Source organism: Salvelinus namaycush, chromosome 4, assembly GCF_016432855.1.
Source record: "Salvelinus namaycush isolate Seneca chromosome 4, SaNama_1.0, whole genome shotgun sequence".
Classification (NCBI taxonomy): domain Eukaryota; kingdom Metazoa; phylum Chordata; class Actinopteri; order Salmoniformes; family Salmonidae; genus Salvelinus; species Salvelinus namaycush.
In genome coordinates this window covers 83,124,941-83,150,162 of record NC_052310.1, presented here as the reverse complement: position 1 = coordinate 83,150,162, position 25,222 = coordinate 83,124,941, and the positions used below count along the sequence as shown (strand labels likewise).

Here is a 25,222-nt window from a genome sequence, read left to right as displayed (position 1 = left end):
GTGCTGGTGTGTGAGAGAACAAGACAATGCTTTACAGTAACCGTGCTGGTGTGTGAGAGAACAAGACAATGCTTTACAGTAACCGTGCTGGTGTGCGACAGAACAAGACAATGCTTTACAGTAACCGTGCTGGTGTGTGAGAGAACAAGACAATGCTTTACAGTAACCGTGCTGGTGTGTGAGAGAACAAGACAATGCTTTACAGTAACCGTGCTGGTGTGTGAGAGAACAAGACAATGCTTTACAGTAACCGTGCTGATGTGTGCGAGAACAAGACAATGCTTTACAGTAACCGTGCTGGTGTGTGAGAGATCAAGACAATGCTTTACAGTAACCGTGCTGGTGTGTGAGAGAACAAGACAATGCTTTACAGTAACCGTGCTGGTGTGTGAGAGAACAAGACAATGCTTTACAGTAACCGTGCTGGTGTGTGACAGAACAAGACAATGCAGTCTGAACACCAGTACTTCCCTTTCTCCGCAAACTATTAAAACTGTGAATCTGTTTCCTAGCAGATTGTTAGGTGAAATGAAACACAGAAGAAGCAGACTGAAAATGTAGATGGGTTTTTATGTTCGTGCTACTGTAGCAGGCCCTATTCAAACACCTGTAGTTTATGGTTGTGCTACTGTAGAAGACCCTAGTCAAACACCTGTAGTTCATGTTCGTGCTACTATAGCAGGCCCTAGTCAAACACCTGTAGTTTATGTTTGTGCTACTGTAGCAGGCCCTATTCAAACACCTGTAGTTCATGTTCGTGCTACTGTAGCAGGCCCTAGTCAAACACCTGTAGTTCATGTTTGTGCTACTGTAGCAGGCCCTATTCAAACACCTGTAGTTCATGTTCGTGCTACTGTAGCAGGCCCTATTCAAACACCTGTAGTTCATGTTCGTGCTACTGTAGCAGGCCCTATTCAAACACCTGTAGTTCATGTTCGTGCTACTGTAGCAGGCCCTAGTCAAACACCTGTAGTTTGTCTGTGCTACTGTAGCAGGCCCTATTCAAACACCTGTAGTTCATGTTCGTGCTACTGTAGCAGGCCCTAGTCAAACACCTGTAGTTCATGTTCGTGCTACTGTAGCAGGCCCTAGTCAAACACCTGTAGTTTATGTTTGTGCTACTGTAGCAGGCCCTATTCAAACACCTGTAGTTTATGTTTGTGCTACTGTAGAAGACCCTAGTCAAACACCTGTAGTTTATGGTTGTGCTACTGTAGCAGGCCCTATTCAAACACCTGTAGTTCATGTTCGTGCTACTGTAGCAGGCCCTAGTCAAACACCTGTAGTTCATGTTTGTGCTACTGTAGCAGGCCCTATTCAAACACCTGTAGTTCATGTTCGTGCTACTGTAGCAGGCCCTATTCAAACACCTGTAGTTCATGTTCGTGCTACTGTAGCAGGCCCTAGTCAAACACCTGTAGTTCATGTTTGTGCTACTGTAGCAGGCCCTATTCAAACACCTGTAGTTCATGTTTGTGCTACTGTAGCAGGCCCTATTCAAACACCTGTAGTTCATGTTCGTGCTACTGTAGCAGGCCCTAGTCAAACACCTGTAGTTTGTCTGTGCTACTGTAGCAGGCCCTATTCAAACACCTGTAGTTCATGTTCGTGCTACTGTAGCAGGCCCTAGTCAAACACCTGTAGTTCATGTTCGTGCTACTGTAGCAGGCCCTAGTCAAACACCTGTAGTTTATGTTTGTGCTACTGTAGCAGGCCCTATTCAAACACCTGTAGTTTATGTTTGTGCTACTGTAGAAGGCCCTAGTCAAACACCTGTAGTTCATGTTTGTGCTACTGTAGCAGGCCCTAGTCAAACACCTGTAGTTCATGTTCGTGCTACTGTAGCAGGCCCTAGTCAAACACCTGTAGTTTATGTTTGTGCTACTGTAGCAGGCCCTATTCCAACAGCTGTAGTTCATGTTTGTGCTACTGTAGCAGGCCCTAGTCAAACACCTGTAGTTTATGTTTGTGCAACTGTATCAGGCCCTAGTCAAACACATGTAGTTCATGTTTGTGCTACTGTAGCAGGCCCTATTCAAACACCTGTAGTTCATGTTCGTGCTACTGTAGCAGGCCCTAGTCAAACACCTGTAGTTCATGTTCGTGCTACTGTAGCAGACCCGATTCAAACAACTGTGTTCATGTTCGTGCTACTGTAGCAGGCCCTATTCAAACACCTGTAGTTCATGTTTGTGCTACTGTAGCAGGCCCTAGTCAAACACCTGTAGTTCATGTTCGTGCTACTGTAGCAGACCCGATTCAAACAACTGTGTTCATGTTCGTGCTACTGTAGCAGGCCCTATTCAAACACCTGTAGTTTGTCTGTGCTACTGTAGCAGGCCCTATTCAAACACCTGTAGTTCATGTTTGTGCTACTGTAGCAGGCCCTATTCAAACACCTGTAGTTCATGTTCGTGCTACTGTAGCAGGCCCTAGTCAAACACCTGTAGTTCATGTTTGTGCTACTGTAGCAGGCCCTATTCAAACACCTGTAGTTCATGTTTGTGCTACTGTAGCAGGCCCTATTCAAACACCTGTAGTTCATGTTTGTGCTACTGTAGCAGGCCCTATTCAAACACCTGTAGTTTATGTTCGTGCTACTATAGCAGGCCCTATTCAAACACCTGTAGTTTATGGTTGTGCTACTATAGCAGGCCCTATTCAAACACCTGTAGTTCATGTTCGTGCTACTATAGCAGGCCCTATTCAAACACCTGTAGTTTATGGTTGTGCTACTGTAGCAGGCCCTATTCAAACAACTGTGTTCATGTTCGTGCTACTGTAGCAGGCCCTAGTCAAACACCTGTAGTTCATGTTCGTGCTACTGTAGCAGGCCCTATTCAAACACCTGTAGTTCATGTTTGTGCTACTGTAGCAGGCCCTATTCAAACACCTGTAGTTCATGTTCGTGCTACTGTAGCAGGCCCTATTCAAACACCTGTAGTTCATGTTCGTGCTACTGTAGCAGGCCCTATTCAAACAACTGTGTTCATGTTCGTGCTACTGTAGCAGGCCCTATTCAAACACCTGTAGTTTATGTCTGTGCTACTGTAGCAGGCCCTATTCAAACACCTGTAGTTTGTCTGTGCTACTGTAGCAGGCCCTATTCAAACACCTGTAGTTTATGTTTGTGCTACTCTAGCAGGCCCTAGTCAAACACCTGTAGTTTCCATCCTGTTACCTTGATTTCCTTTCTGTCCACCTCTCCCTCCCTCTGGCCCTGTTCTCCTCTGTTTCGTGTATGGTTATTGCTTTTACCAGCCCAGAGATGAAACAATCCATGTTGACGTCCACCAGCTTCTGAAACACAAAGAACACCTCAGGCAATGTTCAGCTCCCAGCTCCCCTCATAAACCATACCCTCACATTGAATCAGCCCCCAGAACCCCTCAGACACACAAAACCCTCACATCACATCAGCCCCCAGACACCATACACTAACATCACATCAGGCCCCAGTCCCCCTCACACACAATACCTTCACACCATCCCCCAGACCCCCTCACACACAGTACCCTCACATCAGCCCCCAGATCCCCGCACACACAGTACCCTCACATCAGCCCCCAGATCCCCGCACACACAGTACCCTCACATCAGCCCCCAGATCCCCGCACACACAGTACCCTCACATCAGCCCCCAGACCCCCTCACACACAGTACCCTCACATCAGCCCCCAGATCCCCGCACACACAGTACCCTCACATCAGCCCCCAACCCCCCTCACACACAGTACCCTCACATCAGCCCCCAACCCCTCTCACACACAGTACCCTCACATCAGCCCCCAGGCCCCCTCACACACAGTACCCTCACATCAGCCCCCAACCCCTCTCACACACAGTACCCTCACATCAGCCCCCAACCCCTCTCACACACAGTAGCCTCACATCAGCCCCCACCCCCTCTCACACACAGTACCCTCACATCAGCCCCCAACCCCTCTCACACACAGTAGCCTCACATCAGCCCCCCCCCCCTCTCACACACAGTACCCTCACATCAGCCCCCACCCCCTCTCACACACAGTACCCTCACATCAGCCCCCAACCCCTCTCACACACAGTACCCTCACATCAGCCCCCAACCCCTCTCACACACAGTACCCTCACATCAGCCCCCAGCTCCCCTCACACACAGTACCCTCACATCAGCCCCCAACCCCTCTCACACACAGTACCCTCACATCAGCCCCCAACCCCTCTCTCACACAGTACCCTCACATCAGCCCCCAACCCCTCTCACACACAGTACCCTCACATCAGCCCCCAACCCCCCTCACACACAGTACCCTCACATCAGCCCCCAACCCCTCTCACACACAGTACCCTCACATCAGCCCCCACCCCCTCTCACACACAGTACCCTCACATCAGCCCCCACCCCCTCTCTCACACAGTACCCTCACATCAGCCCCCAACCCCTCTCACACACAGTACCCTCACATCAGCCCCCAACCCCCCTCACACACAGTACCCTCACATCAGCCCCCAACCCCTCTCACACACAGTACCCTCACATCAGCCCCCAACTCCTCTCACACACAGTACCCTCACATCAGCCCCCAACCCCCCTCACACACAGTACCCTCACATCAGCCCCCAGCTCCCCCTCACACACAGTACCCTCACATCAGCCCCCACCCCCTCTCACACACAGTACCCTCACATCAGCCCCCAGCTCCCCCTCACACACAGTACCCTCACATCAGCCCCCAGCTCCCCCTCACACACAGTACCCTCACATCAGCCCCCAGCTCCCCCTCACACACATCACATCTAAACCCCACCAGGCCACTCTGTCAGCCAAATGACATTTCAGATGTGAGTTCTGAATATAATTCCAAACACACCTTATTTCATTATCATGGCTCTGTGGACCTGGGCCGGTATTAAGATGTCTTCAATCCCATTAGGGCTGACCTGTGACTGGGGAGATAAGAGGAGCGCAGGGCGTCTGTAGTGACAGGGGACCAGGTGTCCCACATTGCTCCTGTAATGAGGCCCTCCGGTGAGATGGCTTCTGTCCCCCAGTGACATTTACACATCATTAAAGCCTCTCTCTGTAATAGGAGAAGTGTGGGTCTGGATTGTGTTGCGCTGTGGGCTTCTGTGGGAGTTTTTGTGTGTGTGTGTGTGTGTGTGTGTTGCGTTGTGCTGTGGGCTTCTGTGGGAGTTTGTGTGTGTGTGTGTGTGTGTGTGTGTGTGTGTGTGTGTGTGTGTGTGTGTGTGTGTGTGTGTGTGTGTGTGTGTGTAAATGCTAGTACCAGCAGCTCGACTCCTTTATGAGTCTAGTTCTCCTTTCCTCTCAACCTGTCAACTGAGCTCCAGGCTCCTTGTCGCAGTCTATGAAAATGGCATCAATCAATCAATCAGTGGTGTGGTTAGCCCAGGCAGACTGAATGCACTGGGCAGGTGGGATCTCTATGTGGCCAGCTGGGGTCTCTACGGCAACATGACTGGCCTGGAGCAGCCCTGGTCTGTGTTTACTCACTCTTATCCAGCCCTACGACCCAGGCCTGCTCCTTTCACAAGCCAGCCCTGGGATGACCCCTATGAGCTCGGACCTGCTCCGTTCATAAGCCAGCCCTGGGATGACCCTACGACCCCGGGCCTGCTCCTTCATAAGCCAGCCCTGGCATGACCCTACTACCCCAGGCCTGCTCCTTTCACAAGCCAGCCCTGGGATGACCCCTATGAGCTCGGACCTGCTCCGTTCATAAGCCAGCCCTGGCATGACCCTACGACCCCGGGCCTGCTCCTTTCACAAGCCAGCCCTGGGATGACCCTACTACCCCAGGCCTGCTCCTTTCACAAGCAAGCCCTGGGATGGACCCTACAACCCCGGGCCTGCTCCTCTCACAAACCAGCCCTGGGATGGACCCTACAACCCCGGGCCTGCTCCTCTCACAAACCAGCCCTGGGATGGACCCTACAACCCCGGGCCTGCTCCTCTCACAAACCAGCCCTGGCATGACCCTACTACCCCAGGCCTGCTCCTTCATAAGCCAGCCCTGGGACCCCTACTACCCCTGGCCTGCTCCTTTTACAAGCCAGCCCTGGACTTGAGCCAACTCCTCTTCTTCTCTACCCTGATACAGTACTTCTCTATCTCTCATTCTCTCCTCACCCCTAAAACGTTCTCCTCTTCAACATCTATCTTAGTCTTACCCTGACCTGAACCTCGCTGCTCTTCACTCTGCTGCTTGCTCTCTGAGTTCCTCTTCTATTCATCTCCATCCAGCTTGAATTATACTTTCTCTCTCTCTCTCTCTCTCTCTATCTATCTATCTATCTATCTATTTTGGTTAAAATCGGTCATTTTTCCCCTGAACAAGGCAGTTAACCCACTGTTCCCCGGTAGGCCGTCATTGGAAATAAGCATTTGTTCTTAACTGACTTGCCTAGTTAAATAAAGTTTAAATAAAAACTTCTTTTTTTTAATCTCTCTCTCCATCTTTGTACAGTGTGCAGTAAAGGCCAGGCAGTGAGTGGACAGTATCGTATGCTGGCCAAACATGGAGGCTACGTGTGGGTGGAGACTCAGGGCACAGTCATCTACAACAGCCGGAATTCCCAGCCGCAGTGCATTGTCTGTGTCAACTATGTCCTCAGGTAGGGTCACCGGTCTCAGGTCAAGGGTCAGGGGTCAAGTGTTGGGGGTCAGAGGTTAAGATGGTGAGGTTTGGGTAGGGAGGCAGAGGGGGACATACCCTGATTAACCCTACTCCAGGATGTCCATGACAAGGTTTAACCTGTGTCCAGGAAACTGGCCCATAGTGTCCAACATTGGGGGGAGGAAGTGATTGTGGAAGGCTGCTATTTCAAATGTATTGCAGTAGTACAGCAGCTTAATCTGTTAGAAAATCAAATCAAATGTATTTATAAAGCCCTTCTTACATCAGCTGATATCTCAAAGTGCTGTACAGAAACCCAGCCTAAAATCCCAAACAGCAAGCAATGCAGGTGTAGAAGCATGGTTGCTAGAAAAAACTCCCTAGAAAGGACAGAACCTAGGAAGAAACCTAGAGAGGAACCAGGCTATGAGGGGTGGCCAGTCCTCTTCTGGCTGTGCTGGGTGGAGATTATAACAGAACATGGCCAAGATGTTAAAATGTTCATAGATGACCAGCAGGGTCAAAAAATAATAATCACAGTGGTTGTCGAAGGTGCAACAGGTCAGCACCTCAGGAGTAAATGTCAGTTGGCTTTTCATAGCCAATCATTCAGAGTATCTCTACTGCTCCTGCTGTCTCTAGAGAGTTGAAAACAGCAGGTCTGGGACAGGTAGCACATCCGGTGAACAGGTCAGGGTTCCATAGCCGCAGACAGAACAGTTGAAACTGGAGCAGCAACACGGCCAGGTGGACTGGGGACAGCAAGGAGTTATCAGGTCAGGTAGTCCTGAGGGATGATCCTAGGGCTCAGGTCCTCCGAGAGAGAGAAAGAAAGAATTTCACACAAGACACCGGATAAGACATGAGAAATACTGCAGATATAACAGACTAACCCTAGCCCCCCGACACAAACTACTGCAGCATAAATACTGGAGGCTGAGACCGAAGGGGTCGTAGGGGTCGTAGTAGGTAACATAACACATCCCTGAGGTATCCCTCTGTTTCTCTGTGGGTTTTCAGTGACGTGGAGAACAAGTCCATGATCTTCTCCATGGACCAGACTGAGTCCCTGTTCAAGCCACACAACATGAAGAGCTTCTTCAGCCAGAGTGGTGCTGCGGTGGCCGCAGAGCCCATGGAGATCCTGTTCACCAAACTGAAAGAGGAGCCAGAGGACCTTGCTCAACTGGCCCCCACACCTGGAGATGCCATCATCACCCTTGACTTTGGTCAGAATCCCCCCCAATATTTCCCATTCTACTTTAGATCTCTCCTTAACCCCGTATCATCCCATTACTATCCATCTCCCCAAAGCCATGCACTTATACCTGCGCCATCTCTAACGTCGTCCCAAGGATCCAATTGATGGTGCATAGAGCCTGATAACTGTGCAACAAACTGGGACTTGATGTGGTTGAAATCGAGGTGGGAGAGGGACCAAGCCTACTACATCTGTATTAGATGGGACTTAGAAAAATGGCGATAATTGGCAATAAAAAATGTTTCTAGGACATTGACCATATTGGTTTTGGGAAGCCCAATTGAATCTGAGTTTGGGCATATAAAGTTTATATGTGAAAACTATTTCTAAGATGCGTACTTTTAGATTTTCTGAACTCACTTCCTTGTTTATATCTCTTGCCCTGCTCGCGATTTGAAGGCCATCATGTAGGGGGAGGTTCTAAGGATTATGCTAGATGGTGATGGACTGAGAGATTACCCAATTAAAACCAGCGGTTGTTTCGTCATCTCCTGCCATAGACTTCCAGTCAAGTCCCGTTCTGAGGTGCTGTGAAACCAGACAGTTTGACAGAGAGAGAGAGCTGGCTTGTGGACGAGATTACACCATCTGTAGTCTAAGATAATACTATAACTTCTTTGAAAACAGGAATGCTAACCATTTACTGTTTACATGGTTGTGTCCTACAGGAAGGCCACCATTTGAGGAGCCTCATCCTCCTCTATACCCCAAGATGTCTCCCATGCCCCCCCCGGCCCCTCAGGGCTTGGGTAGTGATCCCCACAAACCCTGCCCAGCAGGAGACATGTCCAAACAAATGGCTGCCACTTTCTCAGTACCCCAGAACCCCACACCGGGCAGCGCCACCCCCAGCACTGCCCCCCCTAGCCTGAGCAGTTATTCCACGGTATGTAGCTACTACTGCCCTGGTGTCCTTCTAGAACTCTCCTAGAACTCTTCAAGAACTTGCCTTGAACTCTCCTAGAACTCGTCTTGAACTCTCCTTGAACTCTCCTTGAACTCTTCCAGAACTCTCCTGTCATCTATTGTCTTGTTCACCACGTCTTCTACCACAATCCTGTTTTACTAGCTTTTCTTCCACTTTTATGTATTGTGTGTGTGTGTGTGTGTGTGTGTTCGTGCCTGTGTAGCCTACGTGTGTGTGATCCTGCATGTGTGTCACGATGTGTGCATTTGTTTGTGCGTGTGTGCATGTGTCACGATGTGTATACTTGTTTGTGTGCGCGCGTGTGTTTGCGTGTGTGTTTAAAAATATATACATATTTCTTTATTTAACCAGGTAAGCTAGTTGAGAACAAGTTCTCATTTACAACTGCGACCTGGCCAAGACAAAGCAAAGCAGTGCGACACAAACAACAACACAGTGTTACATATGGAATAAACAAGCGTACAGTCAATAACACAATAGAAAAAAAGAAAATCTATATACAATGTGTGCAAAAGGCATGAGGAGGTAAGGCAATAAATAGGCCATAGTAGCAAAGTAATTACAATTCAGCAGATTAACACTGGAGTGATAGATGAGCAGATGATGGTGTGTAAGTAGTGATTCTGGTGTGCAAAAGAGCAGCAAAGTAAATAAAAACAATATGGGGATGAGGTAGGTAGATTGGGTGGGCTATTTACAGATGGACTATGTACAGCTGCAGCGATCGGTTAGCTGCTCAGATAGCTGATGTTTAAAGTTAGTGAGGGAAATGTAAGTCTCTAGCTTCAACGATTTTTGCAATTCGTTCCAGTCACTGGCAGCAGAGAACTGGAAGGAAAGGCGGCCAAAGGAGGTGTTGGCTTTGGGGATGACCAGTGAGATATACCTGCTGGAGCACGTGCTACGGGTGGGTGTTGTTATCATGACCAATGAGCTGAGATAAGGCGGAGCTTTACCTAGCATAGACTTATAGATGACCTGGAGCCAGTGGGTCTGGTAACGAATATGTAGCGAGGGCCAGCCAAATCGAGCATACAGGTCGCAGTGGTGGGTGGTATAAGGCGCTTTGGTAACAAAATGGATGGCACTGTGATCCAATTTGCTGAGTAGATTATTGGAAGCTATTTTGTAGATGACATCGCCGAAGTCGAGGATCGGTAGGATAGTCAGTTTTACTAGGGTAAGTTTGGCGGCGTGAGTGAAGGAGGCTTTGTTGCGAAATAGAAAGCCAATTCTAGATTTGATTTTGGATTGGAGATGTTTGATATGAGTCTGGAAGGAGAGTTTACAGTCTAGCCAGACACCTAGGTATTTGTAGTTGTCCACGTATTCTAGGTCAGAACCGTCCAGAGTAGTGACGCTAGTCGGGCGTGCGGTTGCGGGCAGTGAACGGTTGAAAAGCATGCATTTTGTTTTGCTAGCGTTTAAGAGCAGTTGGAGGCGACGGAAGGAGTGTTGTATGGCATTGAGGCTCGTTTGGAGGTTTGTTAACACAGTGTCCAAAGAAGGGCCAGATGTATACAGAATGGTGTGGTCTGTGTAGAGGTGGATCAGGGAATTACCCGCAGCAAGAGCGACATCGTTGATACATACAGAGAAAAGAGTCGGTCCGAGAATTGAACCCTGTGGTACCCCCATAGAGACTGCCAGAGGTCCGGACAACAGGCCCTCCGATTTGACACACTGAACTCTGTCTGCGCAGTAGTTGGTGAACCAGGCGAGGCAGTCATTTGAGAAACCAAGGCTATTGAGTCTGCCGATAAGAATACGGTGATTGACAGAGTCGAAAGCCTTGGCCAGGTCTATGAAGACGGCTGCACAGTACTGACTTTTATCGATGGCGGTTATGATATCGTCTAGTACCTTGAGCGTGGCTGAGGTGCACCCATGACCAGCTCGGAAACCGGATTGCACAGGGGAGAAGGTATGGTGGGACTCGAAATGATCGGTGATCTGTTTATTTACTTGGCTTTCAAAGACTTTAGAAAGGCAGGGCAGGATGGATATAGGTCTATAACAGTTTGGGTCTAGAGTATCCCTCCCTTTGAAAAGGGGGATGACCGCGGCAGCTTTCCAATCTTTAGGGATCTCGGACGATACGAAAGAGAGGTTGAACAGACTGGTAATAGGGGTTGCAACAATGGCGACGGATAATTTTACAAAGAGTGGGTCCAGGTTTTGCAGCTCTTTCAGAACATCTGCGATCTGGATTTGGGTGAAGGAGAAGATGGGGAGGCTAGGGCAAGTAGCTGCGGGGGGTGCGGAGCTGATGACCGGGGTTGGGGTAACCAGGAGGAAAGCATGGCCAGCCGTAGAGAAATGCCTATTGAAATGTTCGATTATCATGGATTTATCGGTGGTGACCGTGTTGCCTAGCCTCAGTGCAGTGGGCAGCTGGGAGGAGGTGCTCTTGTTCTCCATGGACTTTACAGTGTCCCAAAACTTGTTTGTGTGTGTGTGTGTGTTACAGGAGGTTCGTGGCACCTTAATTGGGGAGGACAGGCTCGTGGTAATGGCTGGAGCGGAATCAGTGGAATGGTATCAAATACATCAAACACATGGTTTGATGCCATTCCATTTACTCCATTCCAGCCATTATTATGAGCCGTCCTCCCCTCGGCAGCCTCCACTGGTGTGTGTGTTATGGAGTGGGCATGGATCCTAGGTGCTTGCGACAGGGGGCGTGAGTGTCGTGTGAGTGTCGTGAGAATAGAGGGGTGGATGGTTGGAATAAGCACTGGTCACTTAGTTACTTAGGCCTCAAGGGAGCTTTTGTCCTGTCCTCTTTCTCTCTCTCAATCTCTCTCTCCTCTCTGTGGGTACAGCCCAGCAGCCCAGGGGATTACTACAATGAGAGAGAGAGTGACCTGAAGGTAGAGCTGACTGAGAAGCTCTTTGCTCTCGACACAGAGGGGCCCAAGAGCCCTGGGAGCACCCAGGTCAGTCTCACTGGCACTTCACAGACCCATTACTGAATCAGTGTGGATGAGGAAGGTTGACATTATACTAGATTGACATTTATTTAACACAATTGGTCATGGTTGCTTTCTTGGGGTTGTGTGATGTAATGTGATGTGACCCTCTCAGTCGGCCTTGAGTGATCTGGACCTGGAGACCCTGGCGCCCTACATCCCCATGGACGGAGAGGACTTCCAGCTCCATCCCATCATTCCTGAGGAGGTGCCTGGAGGCCCAGAGGGGGCCACTGGCCCACTGGGCCACCTCACCACACAGAATAGCTTCAGCAACATCGCCAGCCTCTTCCAAAACCTGAGATCCCCACAGTCTGACCACTACCAGCCCGCCAAGTGGGCCCCAGGAGACAAGAGAGGCCCCAACCACAGCCAAATGAGCCCCATGGACTCCAGGCCTACTCTGCCATACACAGGCCCCACACAGATCCCCCCCTACCACGCCCCAGCCAGCACACGTCTGTCCTCCATGGGTGGACATCAGAACCTGCAATGGCCCCCAGATCCTCCGTTAAACTGTCTACTACAGGTGAACTCCATGGGCAGAAGCCACTCATGTCAGAACATGCCAGTCAACATGATGCACAAGCAGAGGTACTATAGAGGGCCTACCGTGTGTCTGTCCTACTGATTCAGTGTGTCCGTCCTACTGATTCAGTGTGTCCGTCCTACTGATTCAGTGTGTCCGTCCTACTGATTCAGTGTGTCTGTCCTACTGATTCAGTGTGTCTGTCCTACTGATTCAGTGTGTCCGTCCTACTGATTCAGTGTGTCTGTCCTACTGATTCAGTGTGTCTGTCCTACTGATTCAGTGTGTCCGTCCTACTGATTCAGTGTGTCTGTCCTACTGATTCAGTGTGTCTGTCCTACTGATTCAGTGTGTCTGTTCTACTGATTCAGTGTGTCTGTCCTACTGATTCAGTGTGTCCGTCCTACTGATTCTGTGTGTCCGTCCTACTGATTCTGTGCGTCCGTCCTACTGATTCTGTGCGTCCGTCCTACTGATTCTGTGCGTCCGTCCTACTGATTCAGTGCGTCCGTCCTACTGATTCAGTGCGTTCGTCCTACTGATTCAGTGCGTCCGTCCTACTGATTCAGTGTGTCCGTCCTACTGATTCAGTGCGTCCGTCCTACTGATTCAGTGTGTCCGTCCTAATGATTCAGTGTGTCCGTCCTACTGATTCAGTGTGTCCGTCCTACTGATTCAGTGTGTCCGTCCTACTGATTCAGTGTGTCCGTCCTACTGATTCAGTGTGCCCGTCCTACTGATTCAGTGTGCCTGTCCTACTGATTCAGTGTGTCTGTCCTACTGATTCAGTGTGTCTCTCCTACCGGTTTTTATTCAGTTGTGTTCTTGTACTGATGGTTGTTAGAGCTAGAGTAGTGTACAGCGATTGTAAGTAATGTGATTCTCTTTTGCAGGTCAATGGAGAACTTTGTCCAGGCCTACAGAGACATGAGTCCCACCAGAATCGCCATAGCCAACAACGTCAAGCGCTCCTTCACACAAATGGCAGTGGTACGTTTACCCTCTCACTGCTTTATGACCGTTGTTTATGATGTGTGTATCCAGGTTGATGTCACTGTTAAATGATCCACTAGAGTTATATTAGATGCCGAAACTGCAGACAGGTTTTGACTAAGTTCAAATCAAATCAATTCAAATGTATTATAAAGCCCTTCTTACATCAGCTAATGTCACAAAGTGCTGTACAGAAACCCAGCCTAAAACCCCAAACAGCAAGCAATGCAGTTGTAGAAGCACGGTGGCTAGAAAAAACTCCCTAGAAATGACAGAACTTAGGAAGAAACCTAGAGAGGAACCAGGCTATGAGGGGTGGCCAGTCCTCTTCTGGCTGTGCTGGGTGGAGATTATAACAGAACATGGCCAAGATGTTAAAATGTTCATAGATGACCAGCAGGGTCAAATAATAATAATCACAGTGGTTGTCGAGGGTGCAACAGGTCAGCACCTCAGGAGTAAATGTCAGTTGGCTTTTCATAGCCGATCATTCAGAGTATCTCTACCGCTCCTGATGTCGCTAGAGAGTTGAAAACAGCAGGTCTGGGACAGGTAGCACGTCCGGTGAACAGGTTAGGGTTCCATAGCCGCAGGCAGAACAGTTGAAACTGGAGCAGCAGCATGGCCAGGTGGACTGGGGACAGCATGGAGTCATCATGCCAGGTAGTCCTGAGGCATGGTCCTAGGGCTCAGGTCCTCCGAGAGAGAGAAAGAAAGAGAGAAAGAGAGAATTAGAGAGAGCATACTTAAATTCACAGAGGACACGGATAAGACAGGAGAAATACTCCAGATATAACAGACTGACCCTAGCCCCCCGACACAAACTACTGCAGCATAAATACTGGAGGCTGAGACAGGAGGGGTCGGGAGACACTGTGGCCCCGTCCGACGATACCCACGGACAGGGCCAAACAGGAAGGATATAACCCCACCCACTTTGCCAAAGCACAGCCCCCACACCACTAGAGGGATATCTCCAACCACCAACTTACCATCCTGAGACAAGGCCGAGTATAGCCCACAAAGATCTCCGACACGGCACAACCAAAGGGGGAGCGCCAACCCGGACAGGAAGATCACGCCAGTAACTCAACCCACTCAAGTGACGCACTCCTCCTAGGGACGGCATGGAAGAGCACCAGTAAGCCAGTGACTCAGCCCCTGTAATAGGATTAGAGGCAGAGAATCCCAGTGGAGAGAGGGGAACCGGCCAGGCAGAGACAGCAAGGGCGGTTCGTTGCTCCAGAGCCTTTCCGTTCACCTTCACACTCCTGGGCCAGACTACACTCAATCATATGACCCACTGAAGAGATGAGTCTTCAATAAAGACTTAAAGGTTGAGACCGAGTCTGCGTCTCTCACATGGGTAGGCAGACCATTCCATAAAAATGGAGCTCTATAGGAGAAAGCCCTGCCTCCAGCTGTTTGCTTAGAAATTCTAGGGACAGTAAGGAGGCCTGCGTCTTGTGGCCGTAGCGTACGTGTAGGTATGTACGGGCAGGACCAAATCGGAAAGATAAGTAGAAGCAAAGCCATGTAATGCTTTGTAGGTTAGCAGTTAAACCTTGAAATCAGCCCTTGCCTTAACAGGAAGCCAGTGTAGCGAGGCTAGCCCTGGAGTAATATGATACATTTTTTTGGTTCTAGTCAAGATTTTAGCAGCCATGTTTAGCACTAACTGAAGTTTATTTAGTGCTTTATCCGGGTAGCCGGAAAGTAGTGCATTGCAGTCGTCCAACCTAGATGCGACAAAAGCATACACTACTTTTTCTGCATCATTTTTGGACAGAAAGTTTCTGATTTTTGCAATGTTACGTAGATGCGAAAAAGCAGTCCTTGAAACAGTCTTGATGTGTTCGTCAAAAGAGAGATCAGGGTCCAGAGTAACGCCGAAGACGACTGTACAACCATCAAGATTAATTGTCAGATTCAACAGAAAATCTCTTTGTTTCTTGGGACCTAGAACAAGCATCTCTGTTTTGTCTGAGTTTAACTTCTTATAGGCAGGTGGGACGGTAGCGTCCCACCTGGCCAACATCCGGTGAAATTGCAGAGCGCGAAATTCAAACTACAGTATTATAAATATTTAACTTTCATAAAATCACAAGTGTAATACATCAAAATAAAGCTTATCTTCTTGTTAATCCAGCCGCTGTGTCAGATTTCAAAAAGGCTTTACGGCGAAAGCAAACCATGCGATTATCTGAGGACATCGCCCCGCATACAAAAGCATGAAAAACATATTTCAATCAGGCAGGTGCGACACGAAAGTCAGAAATAGCGATATAAAAAAATATCTTACCTTTGATCTTCTTCTGTTGTGACTCCGAAAGTTCCCAGTTACATCACAAATGGTCATTTTATTCGATAATGTCCTTCTATATATCCATAAAAACTCAGTTTAGCTGGCGCGCTGCAGTCAATAATCCACCCAGTTTCCCTTCATCAAAATGCATACAAAATGAATCCCAAACCTTACTAATAAACTTTTCCAAACAAGTCAAACAACGTTTATAATCAAACCTTAGGTAACCTAATACGTAAATAAATGATCAAATTTAAGACGGAGAATCGTTATTGTCTTTACTGGAGAAAAATACCAAAGAACGCGTTCTCTTCCACGCGCTTGGAAACACAACAGCCAAAATGGGAGCCACCTAGAAAAACGACAATTTCTGGCTCATTTTTCCAAAAACCAGCCTGAAACTCTTTCTAAATACTGTTGACATCTAGTGGAATCCCTAGGAACTGCAATCTGGGAGGACTTATATATATTTTTTGGGATGGTTTGTCCTCTGGGTTTCACCTGCCATATCAAATCAAACCAAATAAAATTTTATTTGTCACATACACATGGTTAGCAGATGTTAATGCGAGTGTAGCGAAATGCTTGTGCTTCTAGTTCCGACAATGCAGTAATAACCAACAAGTAATCTAACCTATCAATTCCACAACTACTACCTTATACACACAAGTGTAAAGGGATAAAGAATATGTACATAAAGATATATGAATGAGTGATGGTACAGAACGGCATAGGCAAGACGCACTAGATGGTATCGAGTACAGTATATACATATGAGATGAGTAATGTAGGGTATGTAAACATAAAAGTGGCATCGTTTAAAGTGGCTAGTGATACATGTATTACATAAAGATGGCAAGATGCAGTAGATGATAGAGTACAGTATATACATATACATTATATTAAGTGGCATTGTTTAAAGTGGCTAGTGATACATTTTTTATCAATTTCCATCAATTTCCATTATTAAAGTGGGCTGGAGTTGAGTCAGTATGTTGGCAGCAGCCACTCAATGTTGGTGGTGGCTGTTTAACAGTTTGATGGCCTTGAGATAGAAGCTGTTTTTCAGTCTCTCAGTCCCTGCTTTGATGTACCTGTACTGACCTCGCCTTCTGGATGATAGCGGGGTGAACAGGCAGTGGCTCAGGTGGTTGTTGTCCTTGATGATCTTTATGGCCTTCCTGTGACATCGGGTGGTGTAGGTGTCCTGGAGGGCAGGTAGTTTGCCCCCAGTGATGCGTTGTGCAGACCTCACTACCCTCTGTAGAGCCTTACGGTTGTGGGCAGAGCAGTTGCCGTACCAGGCGGTGATACAGCCCGACAGGATGCTCTCGATTGTGCATCTGTAGAAGTTTGTGAGTGCTTTTGGTGACAAGCCAAATTTCTTCAGCCTCCTGAGGTTGAAGAGGCGCTGCTGCGCCTTCTTCACAACGCTGTCTGTGTGGGTGGACCAATTCAGTTTGTCCGTGATGTGTACGCCGAGGAACTTAAAACTTACTACCCTCTCCACTACTGTCCCGTCAATGTGGATAGGGGGGTGCTCCCTTTGCTGTTTCCTGAAGTCCACAATCATCTCCTTTGTTTTGTTGACGTTGATTGTGAGGTTATTTTCCTGACACCACATTCCGAGGGCCCTCACCTCCTCCCTGTAGGCCGTCTCATCGTTGTTGGTAATCAAGCCTACCACTGTAGTGTCGTCCGCAAACTTGATGATTGAGTTGGAGGCGTGCATGGCCACGCAGTCGTGGATGAACAGGGAGTACAGGAGAGGGCTCAGAACGCACCCTTGTGGGGCCACAGGGTTGAGGATCAGCGGGGTGGAGATGTTGTTACCTACCCTCACCACCTGGGGGGCGGCCCATCAGGAAGTCCAGTACCCAGTTGCACAGGGCTGGGTCGAGACCCATATCAGTTCTGTTATACTCACAGACATCATTTTAACAGTTTTAGAAACTTTAGAGTGGTTTCTATCCAAATCTACCAATTATATGCATATCCTAGCTTCTGGGCCTGAGTAACAGGCAGTTTACTTTCGGCACACTTTTCATCCGGATGTCAAAATACTGCCCCCTACCCAAGAAAGGTTAAAAGTAGAACATTTGCAGCCATCCACTTCCTTATGTCTGAAGCACAGGCTTCCAGGGAGGGTATGTTGGGGCTTCACCATGTTTCATCGAAATGTACAGCTGTGTGTCATCCGCATCGCTGTGAAAGTTAACACTATGTTTCCGAATTACATCACCAAGAGGTAAAATATATAGTGAAAACAATAGTGGTCCTAAAACGGAACCTTGAGGAACACCGACATTTACAGTTGATTTGTCAGAGGACAAACCATCCACAGAGGCAAACTGATATCTTTCCAACAGATTAGATCTAAACCAGGCCAGAACTTGTCAGTGTAGACCAATTTGGGTTTCCAATCTCTCCAAAAGAATGTGGTGATCAATGGTATCAAAAGCAGCACTAAGGTCTAGGAGCACGAGGACAGATGCAGAGTCTCGGTCTGACGCAATTAAAAGGTCATTTATCACCTTCACAAGTGCAGTCTCAGTGCTATGATGGGGTCTAAAACCAGACTGAAGTGTTTTGTATACATTGTCTTCAGGAAGGCAGTGAGCTGCTGCGTAACAGCTTTTTCTAAAAATGTTGAGAGGAATGGGAGATTCGATATAGGCCGATAGTTTATGGGTTTGGCTTTTTCAAGAGAGGCTTTATTACTGCCACTTTTAGTGAGTTTGGTACACATCCGGTGGATAGAGAGACGTTTATTATGTTCAACATAGGAGGGCCAAGCACAGGAAGAAGCTCTTTCAGTAGTTTAGTTGGAATAGGGTCCAGTATGCAGCTTGAAGGTTAAGAAGGCCATGATTATTTTCATCACTGTGTCAAGAGATATAGTACTAAAACACTTGAGTGTATCCCTTGATCCTAGGTCCTGGCAGAGTTGTGCAGACTCAGAACAACTGAGCTTTGGAGGAATAGGCAGATTTAAAGAGGAGTCCGTAATTTGCTTTCTAATGATCATGATCTTTTCCTCAAAGAAGTTCATGAATGTAACACTGCTGAAGTGAAAGCCATCCTCGCTTGGGGAATGCTGCTTTTTAGTTAGCTTCGCGACAATATCAAAAATAAATTTTGGATTGTTCTTATTTTCCTCAATTAAGTTGGAAAAATAGGATGATCGAGCAGCAGTGAGGGCTCTTCGATACTGCACGGTACTGTCTTTCCAAGCTAGTCGGAAGACTTCCAGTTTGGTGTAGCGACATTTCCGTTCCAAATTCCTGGAAGCTTGCATCAGAGCTCGGGTATTTTCTGTATACCAGGGAGCTAGTTTCTTATGATAAATGCTTTTTGTTTTTAGGGGCGCTGTGATAATGTTGCGTTAGGAGGTAGGTGAAGGAGTAAGGCGCAGGAGAGCAGAGAGGTCTGAGAAGCGTACTTTAATTGGCAAGTCCACCAACACAGGCATGGCACAATCAAAAAAGGTACAACGCACTCGACAACAGAGAACCCGAACAAACGCACGGAGGAACAAACAAAGTTCCGACAATAACACACTCTTATGAATCCGTGAAAACAAAAAAAATGGCATAACCTCACCAAGCACATGAAAAGAATAATCCCACACAAACCTAGGCAGGCAACAGGGTAAATATATACACACTGAAATTAAGGCAAATGAAACCAGGTGTGAAAAGAACCAAAGACAAAACAAACGGAAAAGGAAAAAGGGATCGATGATGGCTAGTAGACCGGCGACGCCGACCGCCGACCGAACAGGGAGAGGAACTACCTTCGGTGGAAGTCGTGACAGATGCGACTGCATCTAGAGTATTGCGCAAGGTTAAATTGAGTTCCTCAGTTAGGTGGTTAAACCTGTCTAGCCCCGGGGTTCCGCTAGCGGAACCCCCCCCCACATTCCACTGAAAAGGCAGCGCGTGAAATTCAAAAAATATTTTTTTGAAATATTTAACTTTCACACATTAACAAGTCCAATACAGCAAATGAAAGATAAACATCTTGTGAATCCAGCCAACATGTCCGATTTTTAAAATGTTTTACAGCGAAAACACCACATATTTATGTTAGCTCACCACCAAATACAAAAAAGCACAGACATTTCTTTCACAGCACAGGTAGCTTGCACAAAACCCCCAAATAGAGATAGAATTAGTCACTAACCAAGAAACAACTTCATCAGATGACAGTCTTATAACATGTTATACAATAAATCTATGTTTTGTTCGAAAAATGTGCATATTTCAGGTATAAATCATAGTTTTACATTGCAGCTACAATCACAAATAGCACCGAAGCAGCAAGAATAACTACAGAGAGCAACGTGAAATACCTAAATACTCATCATAAAACATTTATGAAAAATACATGGTGTACAGCAAATGAAAGATAAACATCTTGTGAATCCAGCCAATATTTCAGATTTTTTAAGTGTTTTACAGCGAAAACACAATATAGCATTATATTAGCGTACCACAATAGCCAACCACACAACCGCATTCATTCACCGCAAAGGTAGCGATCGCAAAAAAACAGCAAAAGATATAAATTTATTCACTAACCTTGACAAACTTCATCAGATGACAGTCCTATAACATCATGTTACACAATACATATATGTTTTGTTCGAAAATGTGCATATTTAGCGGTACAAATCGTGGTTTTACAATGTGAATACGTAGCCAAACTGCACAAATTATCCGGATATATTTCTGACACACCTAATCTAATCAAAGAACTCATCATAAACTTTACTAAAAAATACATGTTGTACAGCAAATGAAAGATACACTAGTTCTTAATGCAATCGGCGTGTTAGAATTCTAAAAATAACTTTAGTACGACATACAGCTTACGTTATAGCGAGACAGCGCCTGCAATGAGGGCGGAAAATAGTACTAAACATTTTCCACAGAAATACGAAATAACATCATAAATGGTTCCTACTTTTACCGAGCTTCCATCAGAATGTTGTACAAGGAGTCCTTTGTCCAGAATAATCATTTTTGGTGTTAGAATGTCCTCTTCTCCTGTCGAATTAGCAACCAAAGCTAGCCAAGTGGCGCGAAGTTGTCCATCTTCACCAAACGCAGAGAACGGAAAACGCCAAAACTCCCGATAAACGTTCAATAATCTGATAAAACTATATTGAAAAAACATACTTTACGATGATATTATCACATGTATCAAATAAAATCAAAGCCGGAGATATTAGCCGTCTATACCGAAAGCTTTTCAGAAGGCAATCCAGGGTTCCTTCCCGCGCCTTGCTGAACAAAGGAAATTTGGGGTCACGTCATTCCAAGAGCTCTTGTTCGACCTCAGATCAAGCTAGACACCCCATTCCACCTCTCACTGCCTCTTGACATCTAGTGGAAGGCGTATGAAGTGCATGTATATCCATAGATTTCAAGCAAATGAATAGGAAGGCCCTGGAACAGAGCCTCGATTTCAGATTTTTCACTTCCTGACAGGAAGTTTGCTGCAAAATGAGTTCTGTTTTACTCACAGATATAATTCAAATGGTTTTAGAAACTTGAGTGTTTTCTATCCAATAGTAATAATAATATGCATATTGTACGATCTAGAATAGAGTACGAGGCCATTTAAATTGGGCACAATTTTTCCCCAAAGTGAAAACAGTTAACTGATTTTTGTACTCTGGCGTCCTTGGGTAGGCGGATGGAGTCTGGACAGGCATCTAGGAGTCTTTGGGTTGTCCGAGAATTTATAGCACAACTTTTGATGATCCTTGGTTGGGGTCTGAGCAGATTATTTGTTGCGATTGCAAATGTAATAAAATGGTGGTCCGATAGTCCAGGATTATGAGGAAAAACATTAAGATCCACAACATTTATTCCACGGGACAAAACTAGGTTCAGAGTATGACTGTGGCAGTGAGTAGGTCCGGCGACATGTTGAACAAAACCCACTGAGACGATGATGGCTCCGAAAGCCTTTTGGAGTGGGTCTGTGGACTTTTCCATGTGAATATTAAAGTCACCAAAAATGTGAATATTATCTGCCATGACTACAAGGTCCGATAGGAATTCAGAGAACTTAGTGAGGAACGCTTTATATGGCGATTGAGTAGGCTGCATAGATTTCATGACTAGAAGCTCAAAAGACGAAAACGTCTGTCAGGACCCGGTTACGAACTCGGGTCTCCGGTGTGAGAAACAGTCACTTAGTAAACTGAGCCACTAATAGTCGGCAGAACCCAGAAGATGAGGCAGACACAGCAGTACTTGAGACGGTGATTTAATAAAGAAAAAAGGAAAAGATCTTCAGACAAAAATATAAATCCACAACGTCAAAAGTAATTCCAAGAGAAAAAATGTATATCCTCCAAGACACAAGGAAAATCCACAAAGTGGTAAGAACAGCAGGGAAAAACAAAACTCAAAAGAATAATCAAAAATAAACAAGAACAAAACCAGAGTACCTCAAGAAAATACAACTGGAGAAACAAATGTTCACAGCATCGCTAGGGCTGGGTGCTAACATACAAACACAGAGCAAAGAACTGAGGAACACTAAGGGTTTAAATACACTCAAGGGAAATGAGGCACAGGTGCAAATAATAACTGGAACAAGGGAAAAAACAGAAGGGTCAAAAAAGCGCAATGGGGGCATCTAGTGACCAAAACCTGAACAATCCTGGCCAAATCCTGACAACGTCTGGGTTTGTTTTTTATTGAAATTTGATATCATAAATGTTAGCAACACCTCTGCCTTTGCGGGATGCACGGGGGATATGGTCACTCGTGTAACCAGGAGGTGTTAAGCCATGTTTCAGTCAGGCCAATCACATCAAGATTATGATCAGTGATGAGTTCATTGACTATAACTGCCTTGGAAGTGAGGTATCTAACATTAAGTAGCCCTATTTTGAGATGCAAGGTATCACAATCTCTTTCAATAATGGCAGGAATGGAGGATGTCTTTATTCCAGTGAGATTGCTAAGGCGAACACCGCCATGTTTAGTTTTGCCCAACCTAGGTCGTGGCACAGACACGGTCTCAATGGGGATAGCTGAGCTGACTACACTGACTGTGCTAGTGGCAGACTCCACTATCCTGGCCTGCACCTTATCTCATTGTGGAGCTAGGGGAGTTAGAGCCCTGTCTATGTTCGTAGATAAGATGAGAGCACCCCTCCAGCTAGGATGTAGTCCGTCACTCCTCAACAGGCCAGGCTTGGTTGTTGACTAATGTGTGTCTGTGTTTGTATTTGTGTTTGTCAGGGTGACTCCACCCTCAGTACGCCTTCAAAGATGATGAGGAATGAAAGCTATGCCATCATGGACAGATCTCTCAGCACCAGCTCACTGGAAGGTACAGTATGGTGGCCCACATGGGACATGCAGTGCACAAACAAAAATACCAAATATCGCTTAAAGTACAAGAACAGAAGAGAAAATAGAGCGATATTGAACTCATCTTAATCTCTCTTCCTCTTTCTTTTACAGTTAAAGGTATGTGCATACCTGGGGGTGTTGACAAGTGTCTCAGTCCCCTTCAGCAGCACAGGAAGTCCCAGTATCCAGGATGTGTAAATGGTACATCCAGAAAATCCTTCCCCAAACAGTGGTGCAACTACAAAGAATACCGTATGCTGCCCTCCTCCAAAACAGAGGGTAAGTTTAGCTTGTTAATTTCAATTGTTATGTTACTCTCATGTGTCGTATGTCGTTAAAAAAAGATTGACTGATTAAACCAATAACAACCAGTTGGACAGGCTGTGAACAGGCAAGGAAAATGCATTAATGATAAAACATGTTGAAATCTATTTTTAGACAGGAACGCAATTCATTTGGACAAATGATATCCTTTGTTCTGTAATCACAGTCCTTTTCCATGACTTGGTGCCAGTCAATGAACTGTCCTCCTCAGATGGTTGATTGGCAGTTGGCCCAAAGCCATTTCCTCCCTACTAACGTGCTGACTCCATGTTTGTTGAGTGTGTAGGGGTTGACAGCACTTTTTGTGCAAAGTTACAGGCACACAAATATCATACCCCCTCAAAACGTATAACCTCCCCTGTTATTGTAATGGTGAGAGGTTAGCATGTGTTGGGGGTATGATATTTGTGTGTCTAACTTTCCCACTCATCATTATTCACGATTCATTCAGGATTATCCGTAATTATGGTAGCATCCACATTAATGTGGACGTGTTTAGAAACATATTCAATAACTATTTACAATAAAAGTGACTCCAAAATGACTTACTTACTCCCTACTAACGGACTGACTTTGTTGTGTGTGTAGGGGTTGCCAGTCGGCTGTTGGGCCCATCCATTGAGACCTATTGTCTGCCAGAGCTCACCCGCTACGACTGTGAGGTCAACGTCCCTCTCCAAGGCAACCTGCACCTGCTGCAGGGCAGTGACCTGCTGAGGGCCCTGGACCAGGCCACCTAGACCCAGCCCTACACCCCCTACTCCCCTACCCTACCCTGGACCAGGCCACCTAGACCCAGCCCTATACACCCTACTCCACTACCCTACCCTGGACCAGGCCACCTAGACCCAGCCCTATACACCCTACTCCACTACCCTACCCTGGACCAGGCCACCTAGACCCAGCCCTATACACCCTACTCCACTACCCTACCCTGGACCAGGCCACCTAGACCCAGCCCTATACACCCTACTCCACTACCCTACCCTGGACCAGGCCACCTAGACCCAGCCCTATACACCCTACTCCACTACCCTACCCTGGACCAGGCCACCTAGACCTAGCCCTACACCCCCTACTCCCCTACCCTGGACCAGGCCACCTAGACCCAGCCCTACACCCCCTACTCCACTACCCTACCCTGGACCAGGCTACCTAGACCCAGACCTATACCCCCTCCCAACTTTACCCTCCCCTACCCTACCTAGATATATCCATCTTCAACCCCACCTCTACCCACCCTCACCCTCAATAGCCTTAGCCAATACACTTTAAACCTCTCTACAACCCTGACTGAGGCCTCAGCCAAGCCCCCACCCCTGCCCCAAAGACCTAGCACATTCAACATACAGTTGAAGACGGAAGTTTACATACAATTAGGTTGGAGTCATTAAAACTAGTTTTCAACCACTCCACAAATGTCTTGTTAACAAATTATAGTTTTGGCAAGTCGGTTAGGACATCTACTTTGTGCATGACGCAAGTACTTTTTCCAACAATTGTTTACAGACACATTATTTCACTTATAATTAACTGTATCAAAATTCCAGTGGGTCAGAAGTTTACATACACTAAGTTGACTGTGCCTTTAAACAGCTTGGAAAGTTCCAGAAAATGATGTCATGGCTTTAGAAGCTTCTGATAGGCTAATTGACATCATTTGAGTCAATTGGAAGTGTACCTGTGGATGTATTTCAAGGCCTACCTTCAAACTCAGTGCCTCTTTGCTTGACATCATTGGTAAATCTAACGAAATCAGCCAAGACCTAAGAAAAAACAATTGAAGACCTCCACAAGTCTGGTTCATCCTTGGGAGCAATTTCCAAAAGCCTGAAGGTACCACGTTCATCTATACAAAAAATAGTACGCAAGTATAAACACCATGGGACCACGCAGCCGTCATACCGCTCA

The 25,222-nt window shown here is 46.7% G+C and overlaps 1 protein-coding gene across 1 annotated transcript in view; it reads left to right on the top strand.

Moving 5' to 3' along the window:
- The window catches only part of LOC120046868 (endothelial PAS domain-containing protein 1-like), a 95,004-nt gene extending 70,275 nt beyond the window's left edge, over nt 1-24,729 (top strand). The window contains exons 8-16 of the mRNA XM_038992443.1: nt 6,468-6,615; nt 7,638-7,846; nt 8,547-8,764; nt 11,632-11,745; nt 11,894-12,372; nt 13,201-13,297; nt 22,874-22,964; nt 23,099-23,266; nt 23,900-24,729. Of these exons, the coding sequence (XP_038848371.1) occupies nt 6,468-6,615; nt 7,638-7,846; nt 8,547-8,764; nt 11,632-11,745; nt 11,894-12,372; nt 13,201-13,297; nt 22,874-22,964; nt 23,099-23,266; nt 23,900-24,051 (1,676 nt within the window). The 3' untranslated portion in view covers nt 24,052-24,729. The remainder of the gene's footprint in view (nt 1-6,467; nt 6,616-7,637; nt 7,847-8,546; nt 8,765-11,631; nt 11,746-11,893; nt 12,373-13,200; nt 13,298-22,873; nt 22,965-23,098; nt 23,267-23,899) is intronic.
- The last annotated feature ends 493 nt before the right edge of the window (nt 24,730-25,222 follow it).